Genomic DNA, 20,893 nt, shown 5'->3' with positions numbered 1-20,893 from the left:
CCACGTCCACCAACACACCCGTAGGGGGAGAGGGGGAACATTTTACTCACCATACCGGAACCAGGCGGGCGCCAACTCCTGACAGAACCCCTCTCCACCAAAGTGGGGGGGCTGTCGACCAATACGGACACCGTGACTCAGTTTCCAACTGGTCGTTGGCGTCCAGGCGAGACGTTTAACTCGCAGGGTCAGTCCCTGTCCAGTGGGACTATGTCGCGGCCGACCCATCGCGGAGCTAGGGCCTGCACGCGCTCGCAGGCTGACTGGGGTGACCACTGGATCTCAGCATCCAGCCCGTCGCCCAGTTTCAGCATACTTGCTTGAAGATCTCACAGGAACAACTGGAGAAAAAAGCTGCCTAAAAAAATCTTGCCAGGACCAAAGATCCCAGCAAGGAACTTAGGTCCTTACTCCTAACTAGACAGAAAAAAACTGACATCCTGTAGCAGGAAGTGAGAGGATATAACCTCTGGGACTGCCCCTAAGGTGTGGCCAGAACGTTTTCCTTCTGCCTAGTCCTACATCGGGCAGCATAACCCGATTTGATATTAATCAAGAGGACTGCGTCTGTCAATGAGCGACAGAGAAATAAACATATACTTACCCACTCTTTTCCAGGGGATTTGCACAGACCAGCCCAGATCATCCTCTTCTCGGGTCCCTCTTCTGTGATCCTGGCCCCTCACTCCTGTTGAGTGTGCCCCCACAGCAAGCAGCTTGCTATGGGGCCACACGAGTACCATTCAGACATGAAGCCCCGACCCGGCCCCCTCGACTGATATACCCAAATGAAAATCACAAATAGTCTGTTTAAAAATACATTATGACCTTCAATTAATCACAGAGAGGCCATCAGAAATTTACGGCACACTATTACAATAGTGAATCAAGGGGCTGTGTGAAGTCCCTTATCGAAAACCAGCCATGCTGAGACTGGACTAGCTATCAGGGAGGTGTTTCCATGGATATCCATTCAGCTCAGATTTATCTATAACAGCAGCTCTGGTCCTAACACATTTCATTTTAAGGCATCATGTTTCAGAGTTTTAGGTCTGTTTTACACGGGTTTTTGCTTATATAGGAGTAGTGTGAACAGTAAGCTTTGACAGAGAATTTGCAGAGCTTTCACAATGCTTTTAAAATATCATTCAGCTCCGGTTTGTAAATGGGAGTGCTGATGGTCACATTAAACAAGCTGCTAGCAGGCTTCAGCATTTCGTGAGCTTGTTGCAAGCCTGCTAACAACTTGTTTAAAGTGGCAATCAATCAACAATTACAAACTGGAGCTGTATGGTACTCCAACAAAGCTTGCTGAAAATTCTTTGTCAAAGCATTCTCACTGCTCTTATAATCTGATGTCCATGTGAAGCAGGCCTTAGGCCTCTTTCATACGGGCTTTCCATTGCAGTCCGCCTGTCAGTTTTTCAGGTGGACCTGATCGGATGCTCCATGCCCCTATGGAGAAGCGGATTTCAGCGGTGACCTCTCCATTGATACCCACCGCTATCCGATCCGATCCTGTCCGTGAAATCTGGGCGGATGGAAACCCTATTTTCCATCCATCTGGAGGATTGGATCAGATTGAAAACTGACAGAGGAGAGCGGAGACCTAACAGCTGTCTCTGCAAAGTAAGCAGAGCCAGAGCTGTCATCCGCCTGCTCAGAGGAGATTGGCGGATCGATCCCCACTGAGCAAAGCAGAATCCATTGGGCGCACCGCCCGTGTGAAAGGGGCCTTATTATCTATCATACACAGCCTGTGAAAAAGGAAAAAACAACTTTTCCTGACAACTTCTTTAAAGTGGTAAGAAACCCCCCTCCCAGCAATGAAGAGACACCACTCTCAACCAATACGGGAACATGCTTTAGCATTTTTATTGATAATTTACATTTGTCATTTTTTCTGAAACCTATTTTCTAGATCTCTTCAGAAACCACTTCAGCGGTAGCAAATAAATTTAAACAAACACTTTTTTTTTCTTTTTTTCATTTTCACCATCACCACAATATATACACTTAATGCAAACATTGTAAGAGCATACTTAGCACAGCGTATGTGAAACTGCGTACACAGGTCTGTGGCATGGCTATGTCTGCACACCTTAGCACGCCCTAAAAAAACTTATGGTAAAGTAAATTTTAAAAATAAAAGAGAAAAAATACTTCTGGTATTAAAGCATGTACAGTGAATTCCAGTGACAGTTGTGGTTTCAGATTCACAATACAGTGTATGTAGCTTATTGCATACCTTTCATTAAAACTCACTCTGCCCAAATAACACAAACGCACCACTCTCTCCTCCTGGATTAAAACACAGTTTATATTTGAACAGCCATTAAAAAAAAAAAAATAAGTCCCAGCTCACACACCTAGACTTTATAGTTCCCCCAAACAGCAAGCATTTGTGTCCACCCTAAAAACCCCAGAAATCTTAACAGTCGTGCAAAGTGACCCCCCCATTCCCCCCTGAGCTGTAACAGCCTGATTTCGCCTATTACAAGACAGTAAAAAAACGAGGGCAGTATTTTCCCCTGCATGGATACTCTGGCTCTCATTTTACTCTACAGTGCACAACCCCTCTAAGCAATCTTTGGCTCTCAAGCTGTACAACTACAAGTCCCAGCTGCTGAAGCACCCCCATAGCCTGTAGTGTAGTTCAATACCATCTTATCACTTTTTCTACATTATGTTGTATGTTTGCCATCATCTTTCAACACACCTAAAACAATTTGTGCAGAACCTATGCCTATATAAAACAGTGTGTAATGCAGTGAGTTTTCTTCCTTAGTCATATATTACAAAGGTTGGCAATATTAATATTACAAACATGTTTCTGGTCTCAGGTTGGCGTTATTAATAAAACGTCTAAGTGTTTTCAATTGCGATTGGTCTTGAAACCAAGTTTTAAATAGTCTGACGGTACCACTAAAGCCTCATTACAGTAAATGTAGTGTGCAAACCACTAGATAGGAAAAAACAACAAGGTACTTCCTATAAGGTGTCAATTAATTTACAAACTCAATGGATGGTGCAAGCTCACCCACGGATTTACCATTGTAAGCAGAGCAGCAAAATCACATTTCTATAACAAATCATTTTCCCAATGCACCAGCTCTCTAAAGGAAATAATTTGCCATATATTTTTTCTTTCTTTAAGTTCAAAAACATAAGGGAAGCTGAAATGGCATTATGCCAGTTTCCAAAAAAAGTTTTTATATCCATTTTATTTTAAATCTATAGCACAGTGTAGAAACACACATTTCTAGAACCGTTTAATACATAAAGAAAGCTCAGAGCGCTATGGGGTTATATAGTGCAAACTCCAATGAAGGTGGCTTTATCCAAATCATTGGAAAGAGGCGTCCAAGAAGGGTTTTCTCCACATCATTCACTTTTGTAAGCTGAAATAGCTCGAGCTTTTAGGGCTTGTTCACAACATATCCATTGCACTGCATATTTCTGCACATGGATTACAACTTTTTTCTCTAGGTGTTATGTTCATACCATACATGCACAGTGACCTGCAGAAAAGCCCATCTCAATGGAACAAGTAAAATGATATACTGCAAAGTGCGAACAGAAGCCTAAAGCTCCACCTGCTGGATACATTGAAAACTACATCATCTGGCAAAAAAAAGAAAGTTTAATTTTTTTTTTCTAGTACTGACCATAATAAAGAATGTATGTATAAAAGCCATTGTACATTCCCTTTTAAAATTGCCCAAAATGTATTTTACTTTAACCCCTTGTGCCTGCACCTCCCAGCCCAGATGTTGGGGCGGGACTTATGAGATCATGTGATCGGAAAGATCCTGATCGAGCTTTCCGTTGGCGACTGGTAACTGTGTTGGGAGCACGCAGGGCACGGCTGTGTTTGCAATCGGGTACGCACATTTACGGCCACTCAGTGCCAAGGCCCATTCTGGGGGAGATTTACTAAAACTGGTGCAGCTGTGCATAGTAACCAATTCGCTTCTAGGCTTCATTAGCAAAGCTTAATTGAACAAGCTGAAGTTAGAAGCTGATTGGTTGCTATGCACAGCAGCATTAGTTTAGTAAAATATCCTTGCGTCTATGAAAAAATTCCCACTGCAACAAAAGTTGAATTTCAAAGTCCACATTGCTCACTTTAGGAGGCCTGTGCAAGACAACTGAACAAAAAAAAGATGAATGCTATGTGCTGCCCCAACATTAGATCAGAAAGGTGAATATACACTTTATACAGTATGCTCCAACTCATCCTTCTGGCTTTTTATACGGCTTAGACCAAAACCTACCTCAACCATAACTCCCAGTTCCATGCAGTGGCTTCAACCCTAAAGAAAGCCGGCCAACTGTTTCTCATATTTTCTGTATTACAATCCATTGGGGTATAACTGGACAATCCATTTAATGGCATTGTGGTAACAAACACAAGGTGCTAAAGTGACCTCTCAAGTCACAGAAAAATGGGAGCTTTTGGGTTATTCAACCCGTCACGTTCCTCTTAAAAGTGTACTATAATTTCTATGTTGAGAAGGCCTTTAAGAGAGCAGACATCGCAGTAACCCACAGCACCTAGTCCGCTTATTTGGTTTTGGCTACAGAAAACCGCTATGGGTAACTGCGATGGACAGCTCTCTTCACAGTGCTATTATCAAATAACATCCAATAACTCTTCTCCAGACATGAAAAGTGCAAACAGTAATCGGTCCCCCCCCCCATGACAATATCTATCACCAACAAAACAAAAAACACATCGCTCCGCAGCCTTCATAACCATACACTTCCAGTCCTCTCTATACACTTTGTGCAATGAACCTGCTTATTCTTCACTCTCACCTCCATCACTACCCCGTCTCAGGTATTCGTCTACTTACCAGTCCCACCACACCTGCTTCTTCCAAGTGCTGAAAACAGAACCTTTGATTACACGCTTCTGACTTGCAAATTAAAAAAAAAAAAACCCTTTTGGAAATGTGCTAAACAGACCCACAACAACTAGCACCCACGCACACACACACCAGAAAACGCCTGAGATGGAAGTGCCTTATGTAGCTGATGGTATGGGGTCCGGCCTTTACTCTATGCACTGGCACTAAAACATTACTGGCAGGAAAGCGGGCAGAATGAACAGATGCGGTAAACGCTTATTTACACCGAGGACTTCGTGTGGTACCGGAGGACAGCGTTGTCTCTCCACATCTGGACCCTGGTAAATCCGATCCGACAATAGTCCTGCAGAATCCATGAGCAGATTGTTTGAACGCTCAGCCTGTAAATGACCCAAAAGGGTATATAATACATCTCGGAATACACTGTACTTATAATGTCTGTCGTGCAGAGACAACATCCACAGATTGCCACTGATGGTCCATGAAATGTTTGTAGCTTGGTTTTCTGCCTTGCTTTCCAGTGTAAGTAGGAAATTTGAGGCTTTCTGGATTTCAAGCCAAGGTTCTCTGTCTGGGTTTTATCCGAGGGTAAAGCTGTGCAAGAGAAAATAAAGGTAAGCATGCAAATGATCAATGAATGTGGGACTCCATAAATGAAAAAGTGTTCCATGGCCCTTAGAAACCACTCTCCCTCATCGAGAAACCACTCTCCCTCATCGAGGTCTAAGGTAGCCATACATTTCTTCTGATGGAACTTTAGATTTAGAAGTAGTTTGAAGGGCTGCATGATAAAGGATGAATGGATGCTAAGGTAGGCTTAAACAAAACATAACTGTTTGTACAATCTCAGTGGTAATATTCCCATTACATTGCAATGTGTGGCTGAACAACTGGAACTGAACTTCACAGGTTGCCTCAGACAAAGGAAATACATTCATAAACCAAACTATTCAAACATGAATGAGGCCCTTGTGATTCTAACATTAAAGCATATCTAAAGCCACAAATGTAACATTGTAGCGTACTAGTCCTTGGTGTGGGGACTGCATTCATTTTCTGTTTTGTTTTTTTACAAGCTTCTTTTGCTTGATTTTCAAATGGGTACTCTGGAAATAACATATTTCCTGTCCCTGGGTGGCTATGTCATTCCTACATTGTATTTATGGAGGGAGCCACCCTAGGATGCTCTGCGGATATGGACTACAGACATTTCTGTATCTCATGACAACTGGCAGTTAACCACTTAAGCCCCGGAAGATTTTACCCCCTTCCTGACCAGGGGGTATTTTGCGATTCGGCACTGCGTGACTTTAACGGACAATTGCGCGGTCGTGCGACGCTGTACCTAAACGAATTTGGCGTCCTTTTTTTCCCACAAACAGAGCTTTCTTTTGGTGGTATTTGATCACCTGTGCGATTTTTTGATCACGCGCTATAAACAAAAAAAGAGCGTCAATTTTGCAAAAATAGCAATATTTTTCACATTTTTTTATATGAAATTCCCCCCAAAAAAAATGTAAAAATCAAAATCAAAACATCAATTGTTTTATGCTACCTATGTTTGGTAAAAAAAAAAAAAAAAAAAAAAAAAAAAAAAAAAAAAAAAAAAAAATCGCAAAAAGCGTATTTTGATTGGTTTGCGCAAAAGTTATCGCGTTTACTAACAAAGGGAAAGATTTTTGTCATTTTTGTTGTTTTTTTTTTTTAACGCGTAATGGCGGCGATCTGCGATTTTTTTTGCGGTACTGCGACATTGGGGCGGACAGATCGGACCCTTGACTGACATTTGTGACACTTTTGGGGGTCCCAGTGACATTTCTACAGTAATCAGTGCTATACATATGCACTGTTACTGTAAAAATACACTGGTAGTGAAGGGGTTAACTTTATTTGGGAGGGAGGGGCTGTGTGTGTCCCTAGGGGCGTGCTTTCTACTGTGATTGGCTGTGGCTTCAGCTGTAAGGACACTGATCAACGGATCTACATACTAGATCCGTGTGATCAGTGTCTTTACAGCGGGGAGAATGACAGGTGGCTTGTTTACACAAGCTGCCTGACATTCACCCTCTCCCCCGCCGATCGCCGAGTGACCGGCGGACATCGGGTCCGCTGGTCGCACGCGCGGGGGGGGGGTCCGTGACCACGCGGGAGCGCGCCTCCGGTGGCGCGCGCTCGCTCCCTAGACCCTCACAGGCAAGCGACGTAGACCTACGTTAGTTTGCCTGTGAGGGGCTGACCGCCGACGTAGATAGTCGTGCGGCGGTCGGCAAGTGGTTAAAAAAAGAATAGCTAGGAAGGAAGATATTCTTTGGTGCAGCTCACAGGAAGTGACAGAGGCACAGGATTTCTGGCAGGACCAACATGTATTTTCTCTATTTGCTGAAAATGTTCTTAGCTTGGGGGGAAAAAAGAAACACAAAGCCACCACATCTAAGGGCTGTAAGCTTCAATATACTGCATTTTTGATTTTTTGGGCTTACTTATCCTTATAGATTGAATTATGCATTTTACCATATATGACATGTCTATTGAAATGAATACTTTAAAAGCCGCTACTGCCACATTAATAGCAGGAGTGCGGATACATCTGTCTCCAAGAACCTAGTACAAGCCTTCTGGTGCTAAACAGAAGTGTTGGGAAGACATGCCCTTAAACCGCCTCTAACACTCTTCTCAACCAAAAGCTTGACCTAGCACATGCCCCAGTACTTATAGTTTTGAAACCATAAAAATCAAATGTATTATATGTGTCTCTGTATAGTGGAAGTTCAGACAAAATCTAACCAAGGCTTAAACCTGCTCCCACCCCCATTCTAAGACCATTCTATCCACCCTAGGAAAGAAAAGCTGCTTATACTTACCTATTTTGAAGCCACTCTGGTCCAGTCACATGATCTCTCCAGCGGCAGCTGCAGTGAAGAGGAGTGATCGCCGACAATGGCTGCAAATGCCTGTGCGGTGACGTCACCCATAGCCTTACAATGGGGCATCTGTTGTCGGTTGCCCCTCCTCTTCACTGAATTTGATGCTGGGACCGGTTTATATGACCGGAGCACTGAAACTATCAAATTACTTGTCAGCAGCTTGGTTTACCCTCTTCTGTCCTTCAAGGGTTCTAATCTCTTATGTAAATCTCTTATGTAAAGCACCTGAGCAAGAGCTTTGAGAGAATGACTTGAAAGGTTTTAACTTTGAGGATGAATTTTCCCAAAGCGCCTGCAGTTACATAGGTCAGTGAGGACTTGTTTTAATGTTCATTTGCTATTTGTTAGGAACATTTAAATACTCAATTGGACATAGGTTTGCCACAGGTTCACTTTAAACCTCAGCTCCGCTCTTAACACATTGCGTAACGAATAATATTCAAACTAACATTAAATCCCAAAGAACTAACCCTAACATTATCCCTAGGCACTATAAATTCTTTAAACCCATAATCATTGTGTCACTAGCATAAGTATTGGGTGCCAAAAGAACAATGGCCGTACCTCCAAAAACAAACCTCAAAATGCCATCAATGAAACTAGATTAACATTTGCATACCTATGGTGTGCATATACTTTATACTATTATAACCTGAACTTTTTTTGCATTTAAGAAACAGTTGATAAACGGTCTGAGTTTTTCTTCTGTTATACAAATACTGAGACAATAGCACAAAAGTAAAGACTATAATGGGACACTTACCCCCAGAAGGTTCTTAGGCACATATCCTTCCTTTTCATTAAGACGCGCCCACCACCAGTCTGTCTCTGTGTCATCTTTGCGTCTCAGAATGGTGATGGCGTCACCTTCCCGGAAGGACAGCTCATCTGCGTTTTGTGCTTCAAAATCCCACAGCGCATATACCAGTCCTTTGTTCATTACCCCCAGCTTCTCCTGTACACCTGCATTATGAAAGCACAAACACATTGACTCTTTGGCAAGGTCAATAATTGCTTTCTTATAAAATCATTGTGTTTGATGGAAGTGTTAAGGGTGAACCCCAGGTAGATCTAAAGTCTTAAAATCAACATAGCTCTGTATTCAATAATAGATCCTTAGCCACTTTAAAACCCGACTGTTTAACCAGACCAGTCCAGGCAATGTTTCAGTTTTCAGTGCTGTCAACACTTTGAATGACAATTACTCAGTTATAGGGGTTTTGGTGGTATTCAGTCACACGTTTCTCTTAGCTTTGGTTTTAAAACTTTGCAAATAAAAAAGTATTTCTTCATAAATTTGGGACAAAATTTATTTGGCTACATTTCTTTGGTGGGAAAAAAAAAAACTGGATTTTTTTACGAACTTACCATAAAATCCTTTTCTCTGAAGTCCATTGACAGACGCAGCTCTTATGCTTCTTAGACCATCGGGTAAACTGTTTTTTTCCTGCCTAGTACTACTCCTGTGGGGGGCAGCATAACCCAATGGTCTAAGAAGCATAGGAGCTGCGTCTGTCAATGGACAATTGAGAAAATCAGTATAGATTATTTAGTATGTGTAAAAATTATACAGTTTACAAAATATGGTATATATATATATATATATATATATATATATATATATATATATATATATATATATATATATATATATATATATATATATATATATTTGAAAATTGATCAGTCCTGTACTGACTTGCCCATCTAATTTCTTGAGGCCCTAAAATACCAGGACAGTACAAATAACCCCAAAATGACCCGCTTTTGGAATGTAGATCGTCCTAAGTATTTAGTAAGAGGCATAGTGAGTTTTTTTTTTTTGTTTTATTTTCTTTTTTTAAACTGACATTTTTTGGAAAATTATAAATAAAATGTGCTTTTTCCCCCAACAAAGTAGTCATTTTAAAAAGAACACACATCCTAGCTACTTCTCTTGAATATGGCAATACCACATGTGAGACTTTCCCAGCCTGGCCACAGAGGGGCCAAAATCCAAAAACCTACTGGCAGCCCCCAGGAATGCCATGTTCTCTGGCCAGGAAGTACAGGAGCCTAAAGAAGGGAAGAAAAATAGAGTTCCTGTGGTTCCAGGGGGGCAGTTGGTCACAGAGGATGGCTAGGCTAGTGTTTCCCAGGAACGTAGTCAGTGGCATGTGCAGATCGGTCACTTCAGCCCACAGGCAGAGACATAGCAAACAGGCAAAGGATCGGTCCAGGCAACAGGCACAAACAGGGTGAATAAACTGGCCAGGGTTAGTACTGGTAGCAGGCAGAGCCAACATAGCACTGGTGTGGCAATGATCAGGAACACTGCTGCTGGCTTACACTGGTCTGATGACACTGGTGCGGCAATAATCTGGGAGACCATTGCAGGCTTATATTGGTGTGGTGACACTGTGATTGGTGTGTCCGTGATCAGGGACAAAAATGACCGGTGCAGTGGCGATTACAAAATCGGAGAGTGAATGACGGTGATTAGGGCCACCGACTGGCAGCACAGGTCTGGTGATATTGTAACACTGTGGAGGTGATCAGAGACCATGGCTGGCAGCACGGACATAGAGTATTATCAGAGCAACCAGCCATTGTACATAATCACTGCTTCAGAAGTACAATGTCGCCATACTGACAAACTTACATTTTTTTTTTTTATATGTACTTCTCATGGGGAGGAAGGGGAGGGGGTTAATCGGGATTTGACACTATGATTGCTTTTTACAGTGATGATCACTGTATAAGTTATCTGCCTTCAACTATTTGGCATTCATTTATGAAGCCATTGTTTACTATTGTGAGTGATGTGACTGACCACACATATCACATGGTACAGGGTCGCTGTGATTGGCACTGTACCATGTGATCAATGACTAATCACAGAGATCACAGTAGTAAACAATGGCATCATGAATGAAAGCAATTGTTTTCTACTGGACATGGAATCACTGTGATTGGTCACAGCGCCACCGTACCAGGGCCAATTACAGTTGCTCGGTACATTGGCCAGTGATCTACTGTGTCTAGGGTACATCCTCCCAGAACGACGCTTGTCCCGTCTGACTGCTTATATACAGTGGCCTAGCGTGAAGAAGTTAAACAAGATGCTGCTCTTGAATCGAAGGTGAATGACAGTTTCAAAATACATTTGACTAATTTACCGTAAAGAAACTGTGAACATTGGATGTAGCCTTCCTCCATTTCTTCACATTTGTCAGCAGCGGTCTCGGTGTCACTAATAGTGGTGGCAAAGATGGCTGCCCCGCACTCTACCAACATCTTGCACAGGTGGACGCTATTACAAGAAGCTGCGCAGTGTAAAGGAGTCCTGGCAGGAGGAAAATACAGAGTGAGGACAAATCTGAAATCAGTACAAAATATTTATTGAAGAACTACATAATCAGTCAGGAGATTTTACTAAATCTGAGCAAACACACCCACCAATCTGTCTGTACAATCTCCACACACTTAGTGGAGGAATTCCATGGTAAAGCGAATATCTGCATTAAAAACTTGTAGTCTGGTAGAATTGTTGAAAAATGAAAGCGGACCTTTCATGCCCTATTCAAGGTTGCCAGTTTTCTGTGGGTTGGTGGGGGAAGAGAGCAGTTGAATGGTTTGTTTACTAATTGCTTTTTAATTTTATTTGCATCAGGGGGGCAGGTGCTGCCAAAAAAGCAGAACATCTGCTTTAAGGTCCTCCTTAAAGAGGAAGTAAACCCTCCTCTGCAACTTGTACCTATAGGTAAGCCTATGATAAGGCTTACCTATAGGTACTGTAAATATCTCCTAAACATGTACCGTTTAGGAGATATTTACCTTAAATGCAGTCAGACACATCACTGGCGCATGCGCTCTGAAGGAATGGCTGCTGGTGCCGTTCCTTCAGAGCCCCGTGCCGTGACCGTCGGCTCCCGTGCACATGCGCGGGAGTGACGTAACCGCGGGTCCAGCCAATCAGATGGCCGCATGCCGTGAACCAGGAAGAAGGGTGACAGAACATGTCACCCATGGGAGAGGTGAGCGGTCGGCGCTTCGGGGCTTCGTTCTAAGGTAAGTCTATCATAATGAGCTAGTATGCATGTATGCGTTTGTCTTTCAGGTGTACTTTAAAAAAAAAAAAAACAATAATAATTCTGAGGTTTACAACCTCTTTTAAGTGTTACCAAATCCAGTTAAATATATAATATAATATAAACCCAGTAATATAAAAAATGTTCATCAGTCCCCACACACTGCCCACAGCTTATAAATATATATTTTTTACATTAAAATACTGCATATATATATATACACATACATACATACATACATACATACATACACACACCTTGTTAGCTGATCTGTATACCATGGTCACGTGATACTCTGCAGAGTCCAGAGTGTTCATGTAGGAGGAGATTTCAGTGTTTCTTGAAATCCTCTATAGCCTGTGTCCTCATGCTTTTATGAGGTGGATCATCCATCAAGATGTGACATCCAACCCACTGTGTTCTTTTTTAGTTACTGGGCATGGAGGAGGAGGGAGGGTCTGGGCTGTCATTTAGGATCTGTAAACACGCCCACTTTTGTGATGTCAATACCATGTGACCTGAGTAGCTCAGCCAAAACCAGGACATGTCCTCTCAAGCAATAGAGACCAAACAGCATGTGCAGCTGAACTACACTTACGGTGTCTAATCCGAACTTGCCCAGAGTGAACTTGCGGGGGGGGGGGGATCTGTGCATACAGGATCACACAGCCTTTTCACACAATGCAGAGGATTTTTCACTTAAGTTACACAGTGAGTATAACAAGCATGCTATTATGCATCTACAGGCACATTTTACTGTTGTGGGTTTAGTAACACTTTAGAGAACTGTAGCAGACAGTAGATGTAGCACCAATTACTATGGGCTATGCAGTACAACACATTGTCTGACAGGATAGAAATTGGCCAGGTAAGCCCTCAAACTACACAGCTGCTGGTATATTTTTGAAAGTACAAAGAGATTGTGCAATCAGATTGTAAGATGTATAGCAAACTATCTGTTCAGCCATCTTTATCTGTTCTTGTTTCCAATCAGCACAGCCTGGAGCCCTTGAGAGGTTAGTAGGCTAAATTTCTGATGGTCGCAATTTGCATAATTTTAATGCCCTCATGACAATGCATACACCTCACTGTAAGGTACCTCAAGCACCAAGTGATGTATTGTGGGAAGAAGGCAAAGTACATGCATGTTCACTACCAGGACCTGGAACATATAAGGAGGGACTGACTAATGTGCTAAAATCTGTCACTGTCAGTGTTCATTATTCACAGAGACAGGTCTTAGAAAAACTCATTGTGTTTTTACACCTCAAAAGACTGGAAAAACATCCTCTGTACTGCAATTTGCTGAAGTAAAATTGCATGGGATTCAATTTCTGTCTTATTGAAGAGTTAAGCTGCCTGTGGATTATGCCAAGTCAGCAGTTAACCATACTGGGTCTAAGGAGGTAAGTTAATGCATAAAGCAGAATTTTAAAAAGAACAGTTTTCTTTCATGCCTGGGTAAAACAAAAAAACGTTCTGGAAGCAGACTGCACTTACCAGCCATCGCTGTCAGCAGCATTCACATTAACACCAAAGTCCAGCAGGAACTTAACAATGTGATGGTGTCCGGCACATACAGCGTTGTGCAGAGGGGTAATCCCCTCATCATTGGGCTTGCTGGGATCTTCCACCTGCATAAAGGCACAGTGTGTCATTACAAATCTCAAAGACACTATATCTTACCCCTATGGAGGAAGTGTCTGTACCTCATATATGATCCTCTGGACCAGGTCGAACTCCCCTTCCAGGGATGCATCAAGCAGCAGAGCTAGGGGATTGAACTTTACACGAAGTCCATGTCCTGTGCGCTCAGAATTTGGCTTCTTCAGATTAGTGCGTTTTACCTGCAGGCCAAAAAGTGAATGGTTAAACCTGAACTCCAGATAAAAAAACACCCTAAACCCAGAAATGCATTCCTTATACTTCAGTTTGTTTCCAGTGTCCTGGAAATCAGACAGAGGGTGGGACAGGATTCTGAGCCAACTAAGGCCCTACTGCTGGCAGTAAATGCTGCTGATCAACAGTTAGGACATGCTTCGAGAAAGAGAGGGCCCAGTAGAACAGCACGATTAATCGTTAAAAAATCACGATCTCCAATAACCTCTCCTCACGATCTTAATTCCGCATTTCCTCGATTCATACAGAGAAGAGATGTTCTCTGCTCACTTACAGCTGTCAATAAAAAAAAAAAAAAAAAGCCTCCAGCAAATGTTTATCAACATTTCTAAGGCTCCATGCACACAGGGCGTCATAAAAACGTGCTCCAAAGCTGTTTACTTGACGCCTGGAAAAAGCAGCTGTAAAAACGTGCTTTCAGTAGCTTTTTCCATTGGCGTTATTGCACGTTTGGCCACAGTAGCTTTTAGCAGCGTTTTTTCTGCCTCCATTCAAAATCAATGGTTCCCTATGGGAGCCTATTGATTTGAATGGAAGTCGCACCGCAAGTCGGATCAGGGTGATCAGACTTGCGGCGCGACTTGCGCTGTGAGAATCTTGAGGGGGAACTCCACGCCAAAATGGGGAAAAAAACGGCGTGGGGTTCCCCCCCAGGTTCCAAACCAGGCCCTTCGGGTCTGCTATGGAATTTGAGGGTAGCCCCACACCAAAAAAACAGCGTCGGGTCCCCCCCAAAATCCATACCAGACCCTTATCCGAGCATGCAGCCCGGCAGGCCAGGAAATGGGAGGGGACGAGCGAGCGGCCCCACCCCCCCTGGACCGTACCAGGCCACACGCCCTCAACATGGGGGGTGTGGGTGCTTTGGGGCAGGAGGGGCTCTGCACCCCCCCACCTCAAAGCACCTTGCCCCCATGTTGATGAGGACAAGGGCCTCATCCCCACAACCCTGGCCGGTGGTTGTGGGGGTCTGCGGGCAGGGGGCTCATCGGAATCTGGAAGCCCCCTTTAACAAGGGGGCCCCCCAGATCCCAGACCCCCTCCCTATGTGAATGGGTATGGGGTACACTGTACCCCTACCCATTCACCACATGTGTGTAAATAACGACAGGAGACGTTTTGGAAAGTTTATTAAAAATCTTCATCCGGTATTCTCCCTCTCCAATCTTCTGCTGTCCTCTCTTCTTGTCTTCTCCTCTCCGGTCTTCTGCTCTTTTGCTGTCCGCCCTTCTTGTGTTCTCCTCTCCGGTCTTCTGCTCTTTGGCTGTCCGCTGTTCTTGCCTTCTCCTCTCCGGTCTTCTGCTCTTTTGCTGTCGGCTCTTCTTCTTCCTCCGGTCCTCCTCCGACGATGTCTCCGGTGATTATGCCGGTCTCCAGTCTCTGCAGCTTATTATATAGCCATTAGGGGCGTGGCCGCTCGGTGACGTCATCGGGAGACCCCGCCCCCTTATGTCACAGATGATGTCATCTGTGACATAAGGGGGCGGGGTCGCTGCAGCTCCAGAACGCACAGTTCCTGGGGGTTTTTTTGGAGCTGTAAAACGCCTATGCCACTTGGAGCTCCTAAAAGCTCTATGTGTGCATGAGGCCATAGAATAACATGGATGGGCGTTCTGCAGCTGCAAAAAAAAACGTCTGACGCTGCTAACAGCAGCTCCAAAAACGTCCAGTGTGCATGAGGCCTAAGGCTTGGAGATAACTATAAACACAATGTTTTACAATGTGTCATTTCGTTCTTTTGGATCAAAGAAATGAACTTTGGTCTGGGAATAAAGGCAGTTTAACCACTTAAAGACAAAGCCTTTTTCTGACACTGGTTACAAATCAGTATTTTTTTGCTAGAAAATTACCTGGAATCCCCAAACATTATATATATTGCTTTAGCAGAGACCCTAGAGAAGAAAATGGCAGTTGTTGCAATATTTTATGTCACATGGTATTTTCGCATCGGCTTTTCAAACGCAATTTTTTGGAAAAAAAATACACTTTCAATGAATTAAAAAAAAAAACAACAAACTAAACAGTAAAGTTAGCCCAATTTTTTTGTATAATGTGAAAGAAAATGTTACGCCGAGAATCGTGATCTTTATTATAAGCAAAAATAAATAAATTGTGATTCTCATTTTATCCAGAATCGTGCACAGATATGACCTCTCTTTCGTGCTGCTTCTCTCCTGTCAGATTTATTGCTCAACTGTGATAAACAAAAGGTGAGGTCAGCTACCAGATTTTGCTGTCTGGAAGGGGTGCCTAAATTACATCACTATCTGAACACAATCCCTGGGCAGATTAATAGTTCATCCATATACAGTATATTTAACGGTGTATTTAGCCGTTTGCCTTTGAAGATGGCACATTTCAGTTAGGGTTCATTCACAACTCTGCAACCTTGCTTGCTGCATATTAATTGTGGTTTCCACCAAAACGCACCTTACTTAGGGATGAAGGCTAAAGTAAGTAAAACACACTTGAAAGTTCTAAAATGCGGTGCTATGTGCTTGGCTAAGAATTTGACTGGTTGGCCTTTGACACACCTCTATGTATACTGATGCTGGGGGCTGCCATTTTGTTAGTCATCAACCAGTCGAACTGTATTGTATGTGCAGTTTGCTCACCCTGCAACATTACCTGGCTGTCAAGAAGTGACATCTATCATGCCCAACTTAACTCCTGCTCAAAGCAGCAGCAGAGCGCCCCATGTGTAAATCTTTAAAGGGTTGCTGATGTAAATTTGGCTCCCAAGACAATTATCTTTGTTTAATAATTCTGTCTACCACTGGTTCCAAGGGGCTTTTGTGTAAGAACATGAAACAAAATTTGTCTGGTTCAACAGGAACCGGCAAATTATCGATCCATGTATGGACACTGTGGTTGTACAGAAGTGGATCTACCGATCAACTTCTGTACAAACACTCGGTCGCATTTTTCCCTCTTAAACAGTGCTGCAGGCTATAGCCTGCAATGCTGATCTGTGTATTCTGATGGTGGCGAAGTTCGCTGGTTGAAAAAAAAAAAAAAAAAAAAAAAACAGACTCATCTATGAGCGGTCTTTACAATATATTACATTAGATTAGATAGAGATGAGAAGTAGCCCTTTCAGTCCACCAGCTGTGGCCAAAAGTTATGAGAATTACACAAATATTCATTTTCACAAAGTCTGCTGCATCAGTTTTCAAGATGCCAAATTGCATATACTCCAGAACGTTCTGAAGAGTGATCAGATTAATTGCAATTAATTGCAAAGTCCCTCTTTGCCATGAAAATTAACTTAATCCTATAAAAAACATTTCCACTGAATTTGTGAAGAAGGCTTCAAGGCGCCCAAGAAAGTCCAGCAAGCGCCAGAACTGTCTCCTACAGTTGATTCAGCTGCAGGATTGGGGCCCCACCAGTGCAGAGCTTACTCAGGAATGCTAGCAGGAAGGTGTGAGCGCATCTGCACGCACAATGAGGTGAAGACTTTTGGAGGATGGCCTGGTGTCAAGAAGGGCAGCAAAGAAGCCACTTCTTTCCAGGTAAAACATCAGGGACAGACTGGTATTCTGCAAACGGTACAGGGATTGGACTGCTGAGGACTCGGGTAAAGTAATTTTCTCATATGAATACCCTTTCCATTTGTTTGGGGCATTCGGAAAAAAAACCTAGCCTGGAGAAGAAAATGTGAGATCAGTCCTGTGTCATGCCAACAGTAAAGCACCCTGAGATCATTCATGTGTGGGGTTGCTTCTCAGCCAAGGGAGTGGGCTCACTCACAGTTTTGCTTAAGAATACAGCCAAGAATAAAGAATGGTACAAAAACATCCTCCGAGAGCAACTTCTCCCAACCATCCAAGAACAGTTTGATGATGAACAATGCCTTTTCCAGCATGATACGGAGCGCATTGCAATAGGGCAAAAGTAATAACTAAGTGGCTTAGGGAACAAAACCTCAACATTTTGGGTCAGTGGCCAGGAAACTCCCCAGACCTTAATCCCATTGAGAACTTGGGGCCAATCCTCAAGAGGTGGGTGAACAAAAAAAAAACCCCCACAAATTCTGACAAACTCCAAGCATTGATTATACAAGAATAAGATGCCATCACTCAGAATGTGGCCCAGGAGTTGACTGGCAGCATGCCAGCGCGAATTGCAGAGGTCTTGAAAAAGAAGGTCAACACCGCAAATATATTTTTTTGACTCTTTGCATAAATGTAATGCAATTGTCAATAAAAGCCTTTGACACTTTGAAATGCTTGTAATTATACTTTAGTATACCATAGTAACATCTGACAAAAAGATCTAAACACAGAAGCAGCAGACTTTGTGAAACTTAATATTTGTGCCTTTCTCAAAACTTTTGGCCACAGCTGTAGATCTATGTGGCAGTAGGAGTGGTTCCAGCACCCACCAGAAGCATGTCGAGTGTAAATGAGCCCCCATGTTCCTGTGGGCTTACAAGCAGCTGCACAGTCTGCACAAATGTTTGGTGCTTTTATCGAAGCTCCACATGCCTGCCAATGGGAGATTTGTTTGGCATTATAAGTTTGAGAACAGAACTCCCTAGAAGCCCCTAGAGGAGTTTGCTCCATTAATCAGAAAAAGTGCTGTGCAGAGCAGACAACTACAGTATATGTAGCAACCAAATGCACAGACAGTAATGATTGCTGACCTGCTAAAATAGGTCTGGAGGACCAAACATGAGCGCAGGCTGGTACCCACACCTAGATATACTGCTGTATGCCAAGTTCCTCTAGGCTGCAGGATCATTAGTGAATCCAGACAGACAGCGCAAACAGGCTCTGGGGCATCAGTTCATTATACTCAACTGGAAAATGGATACAGATTCAAGTTTACTTTATCCTGCAGGACTGAAATGGTGTCCAGATCTTTTCACTAAAGGCTAACGCTAACCCAACAGCTAAAACACAGCTGAAGCAAATCTAAGAACAATTGTTTACTCTGCAAAAAATACCTGTAAAGTTAGGCATATCATTTGAGACACCCATCTATCACCATCATGTTTAAATATTACAAGAGTCTGGTTATGTAGCTACACTCTGAGTATGATGGTCAGTAATTATGAGCAAACCAAACAATGTTCGGTTCACTGGACATTCATGGAACACATGAAAAAAAAAATCTGCAAACCCAGTTAATGGGAGCCGAATCTTTTAAATATTTTTTTTTTACTTTTTCTGAGGGCAACCTGAAAGCATTTGGTGTTTTCATACACCCTAAATGGCAACATTAAAAATATACAATTCCTTTAAAAAACATGCTTGGTGGAAGCCGTAAACCTGCATGGCCGCCCTCCCTCCCCAGCAAGGCACCTTGTCCCAATAAGGGCCTCATTTGGACATCCCCAGCCCAGTGGATGTGGGGGGGGGGGTCTAAGGAGAGGGCTGATCAGAAACTGGAGGCCCATCTTAAGAGGGCCCCCAAGATATCGGCTCGTTCCCACTATGTAAATGAGCATGAAGTACATATTCATTCACAAAAAAAGCAAATAATCAAAACACACATGGTCGAAAAAGGAATTTAACAAAAAAAAAAAAAAAATTGGATTTTTGACTTACCGTAAAATCCATATCTCTGATATTCATTGACTGACAGCTTCAGATTTTCATAACCGTTGGGTTATACTACCCCCTACAGGAGTAGGACACTAGGCAGAAAAAAAGTCTGGCTACGCATGTGGGCAGTCCCAGGGGGTATACTCCCCCTCTCTCTGCTATAGGCACTCAGTTTAGTTACAAGCAGTTTCAGAAGAATTACAACTCCGCAGAGGGGTGGGTGCTGTGTCCATCAATGAACTTCGGAGAAATGGATTTTACAGTAAGTCAAAAATACCATTTTCGCTTTCGTTCATTGATGGACACAGCTTCAGATCTTCATAACCGTTGGGGTGTCCCAAAGCAGTTTTAAACATGAGGGTTGGGAACAACCAAAAAAATTCCCAAGGCTAAACAGTAGCCAACTAAGCAACAGGAGCTCAACCCAAACAACTGGAGCCCTCCTGAAAAAAACAATACACCCTCGAATAGGTCAGGTCCTCTCAACAGCAGCCTGCAAAACTTTACGGTCAAAAGAAGCATCCACAGTTGCCAACACACTTTATAAAACACTTTATAAAACTTTGTGAAAGTGTGCACCGACGACCAAGTAGCCGCCTTGCAAACCCACGTCACTAACGCCTGATGACGGAAAGCCCAGGAGGCACTAAATGCCTGAGTAGAGTGCGCCTTAACAGAGAAAGGAGGTAAGGCAGAGTCCAGAGTCAGGCCCAGATAGTCCAGCTTTGTGGATGGAACCAGGGAACACTTCTGAAAATTCTGAATCCAGCCGAACTCCTATTGTGATCTCCAGATTTTCCACCAGAGCAGAAGGAGACTCCGCTCACAGAAGGAGATCATCCAAGTAGCCCAGTACCACGATCCCCCATTGGAGTAGCAAAGCTAGCAACGGGGCTAACACTTTTGTGAAGACCCGAGGAGCAGAGGCGGGACCAAAGGGTAACACCACAAACAAAATGCTCCTCTCCCATGGCAAAGCGGAGGAAGCGCTAGTGACTGGCACATATTGGAATGTAAATGTAAGCATCCTTGATGCCGATAGAGGCGAGAAAATCCCCGACGCAGGGATGCCACCACCATGTGAATGGACTTCATTCTGAACTTCTGCACCCACACAAAGCAGTTCAGCGCCTTGAGGTCCAGGATTGGATGCACTTTGCTTTCCTTCCTGGGAACTGTAAACAGGTTTGCGTAAAAACCCCCAAAACATTCCGAAGTCGGAACCGGGACAATCACCACTTGATGTAACAAAATTTTGTACCGCCCCAAAAAGACCCTGTAAGTGGTCCGGGGACAGAGTTGGAAGGAAAAAGCCTTGCCGGGGGGGGGGGGGGGGGGATAAGAACGAAACTCGATCTTGTAGCTTCGTGGACCCACTTGTCTTGCACCAGGGAAGTCCACGGGTCCGGAAACCAGCAAAGACGTCCCCCCCACCCCCGATACAGGTGAAGGCGTACCTTCATGCGGATGGAGCCTTGTCCGCGGGTCTGGAGAAGCCCGCTCTTGGCTTGTCAGACCAGGTTCCTTTGGATCCTCCAGAGGAGGCCCTGAAAGGCTTCGAGCCCTTGTCAGTC

At 43.5% G+C, this 20,893-nt stretch overlaps 1 protein-coding gene across 4 annotated transcripts in view; it reads right to left on the bottom strand.

The window, feature by feature from the left end:
* Window positions 1-4,285: 4,285 nt before the first annotated feature.
* The window catches only part of PPP1R13B (protein phosphatase 1 regulatory subunit 13B), a 182,480-nt gene continuing 165,872 nt past the window's right edge, over window positions 4,286-20,893 (bottom strand). For all 4 annotated transcript variants that reach the window (XM_082275547.1, XM_082275549.1, XM_082275548.1 and 1 more), the window contains 5 exons: window positions 13,578-13,715; window positions 13,369-13,502; window positions 10,957-11,123; window positions 8,562-8,761; window positions 4,286-5,468 (listed from right to left, as the gene is read on the bottom strand). In XM_082275547.1, the coding sequence (XP_082131673.1) occupies window positions 5,427-5,468; window positions 8,562-8,761; window positions 10,957-11,123; window positions 13,369-13,502; window positions 13,578-13,715 (681 nt within the window). In that variant the 3' untranslated portion in view covers window positions 4,286-5,426. The remainder of the gene's footprint in view (window positions 5,469-8,561; window positions 8,762-10,956; window positions 11,124-13,368; window positions 13,503-13,577; window positions 13,716-20,893) is intronic.

This window comes from Pelophylax lessonae (genome assembly GCF_965119305.1).
Source record: "Pelophylax lessonae genome assembly, chromosome: 13".
In the NCBI taxonomy this organism is placed as follows: domain Eukaryota; kingdom Metazoa; phylum Chordata; class Amphibia; order Anura; family Ranidae; genus Pelophylax; species Pelophylax lessonae.
Note: the sequence above shows the minus strand (reverse complement) of the source record. Positions and strands in the feature narration are given on the sequence as shown.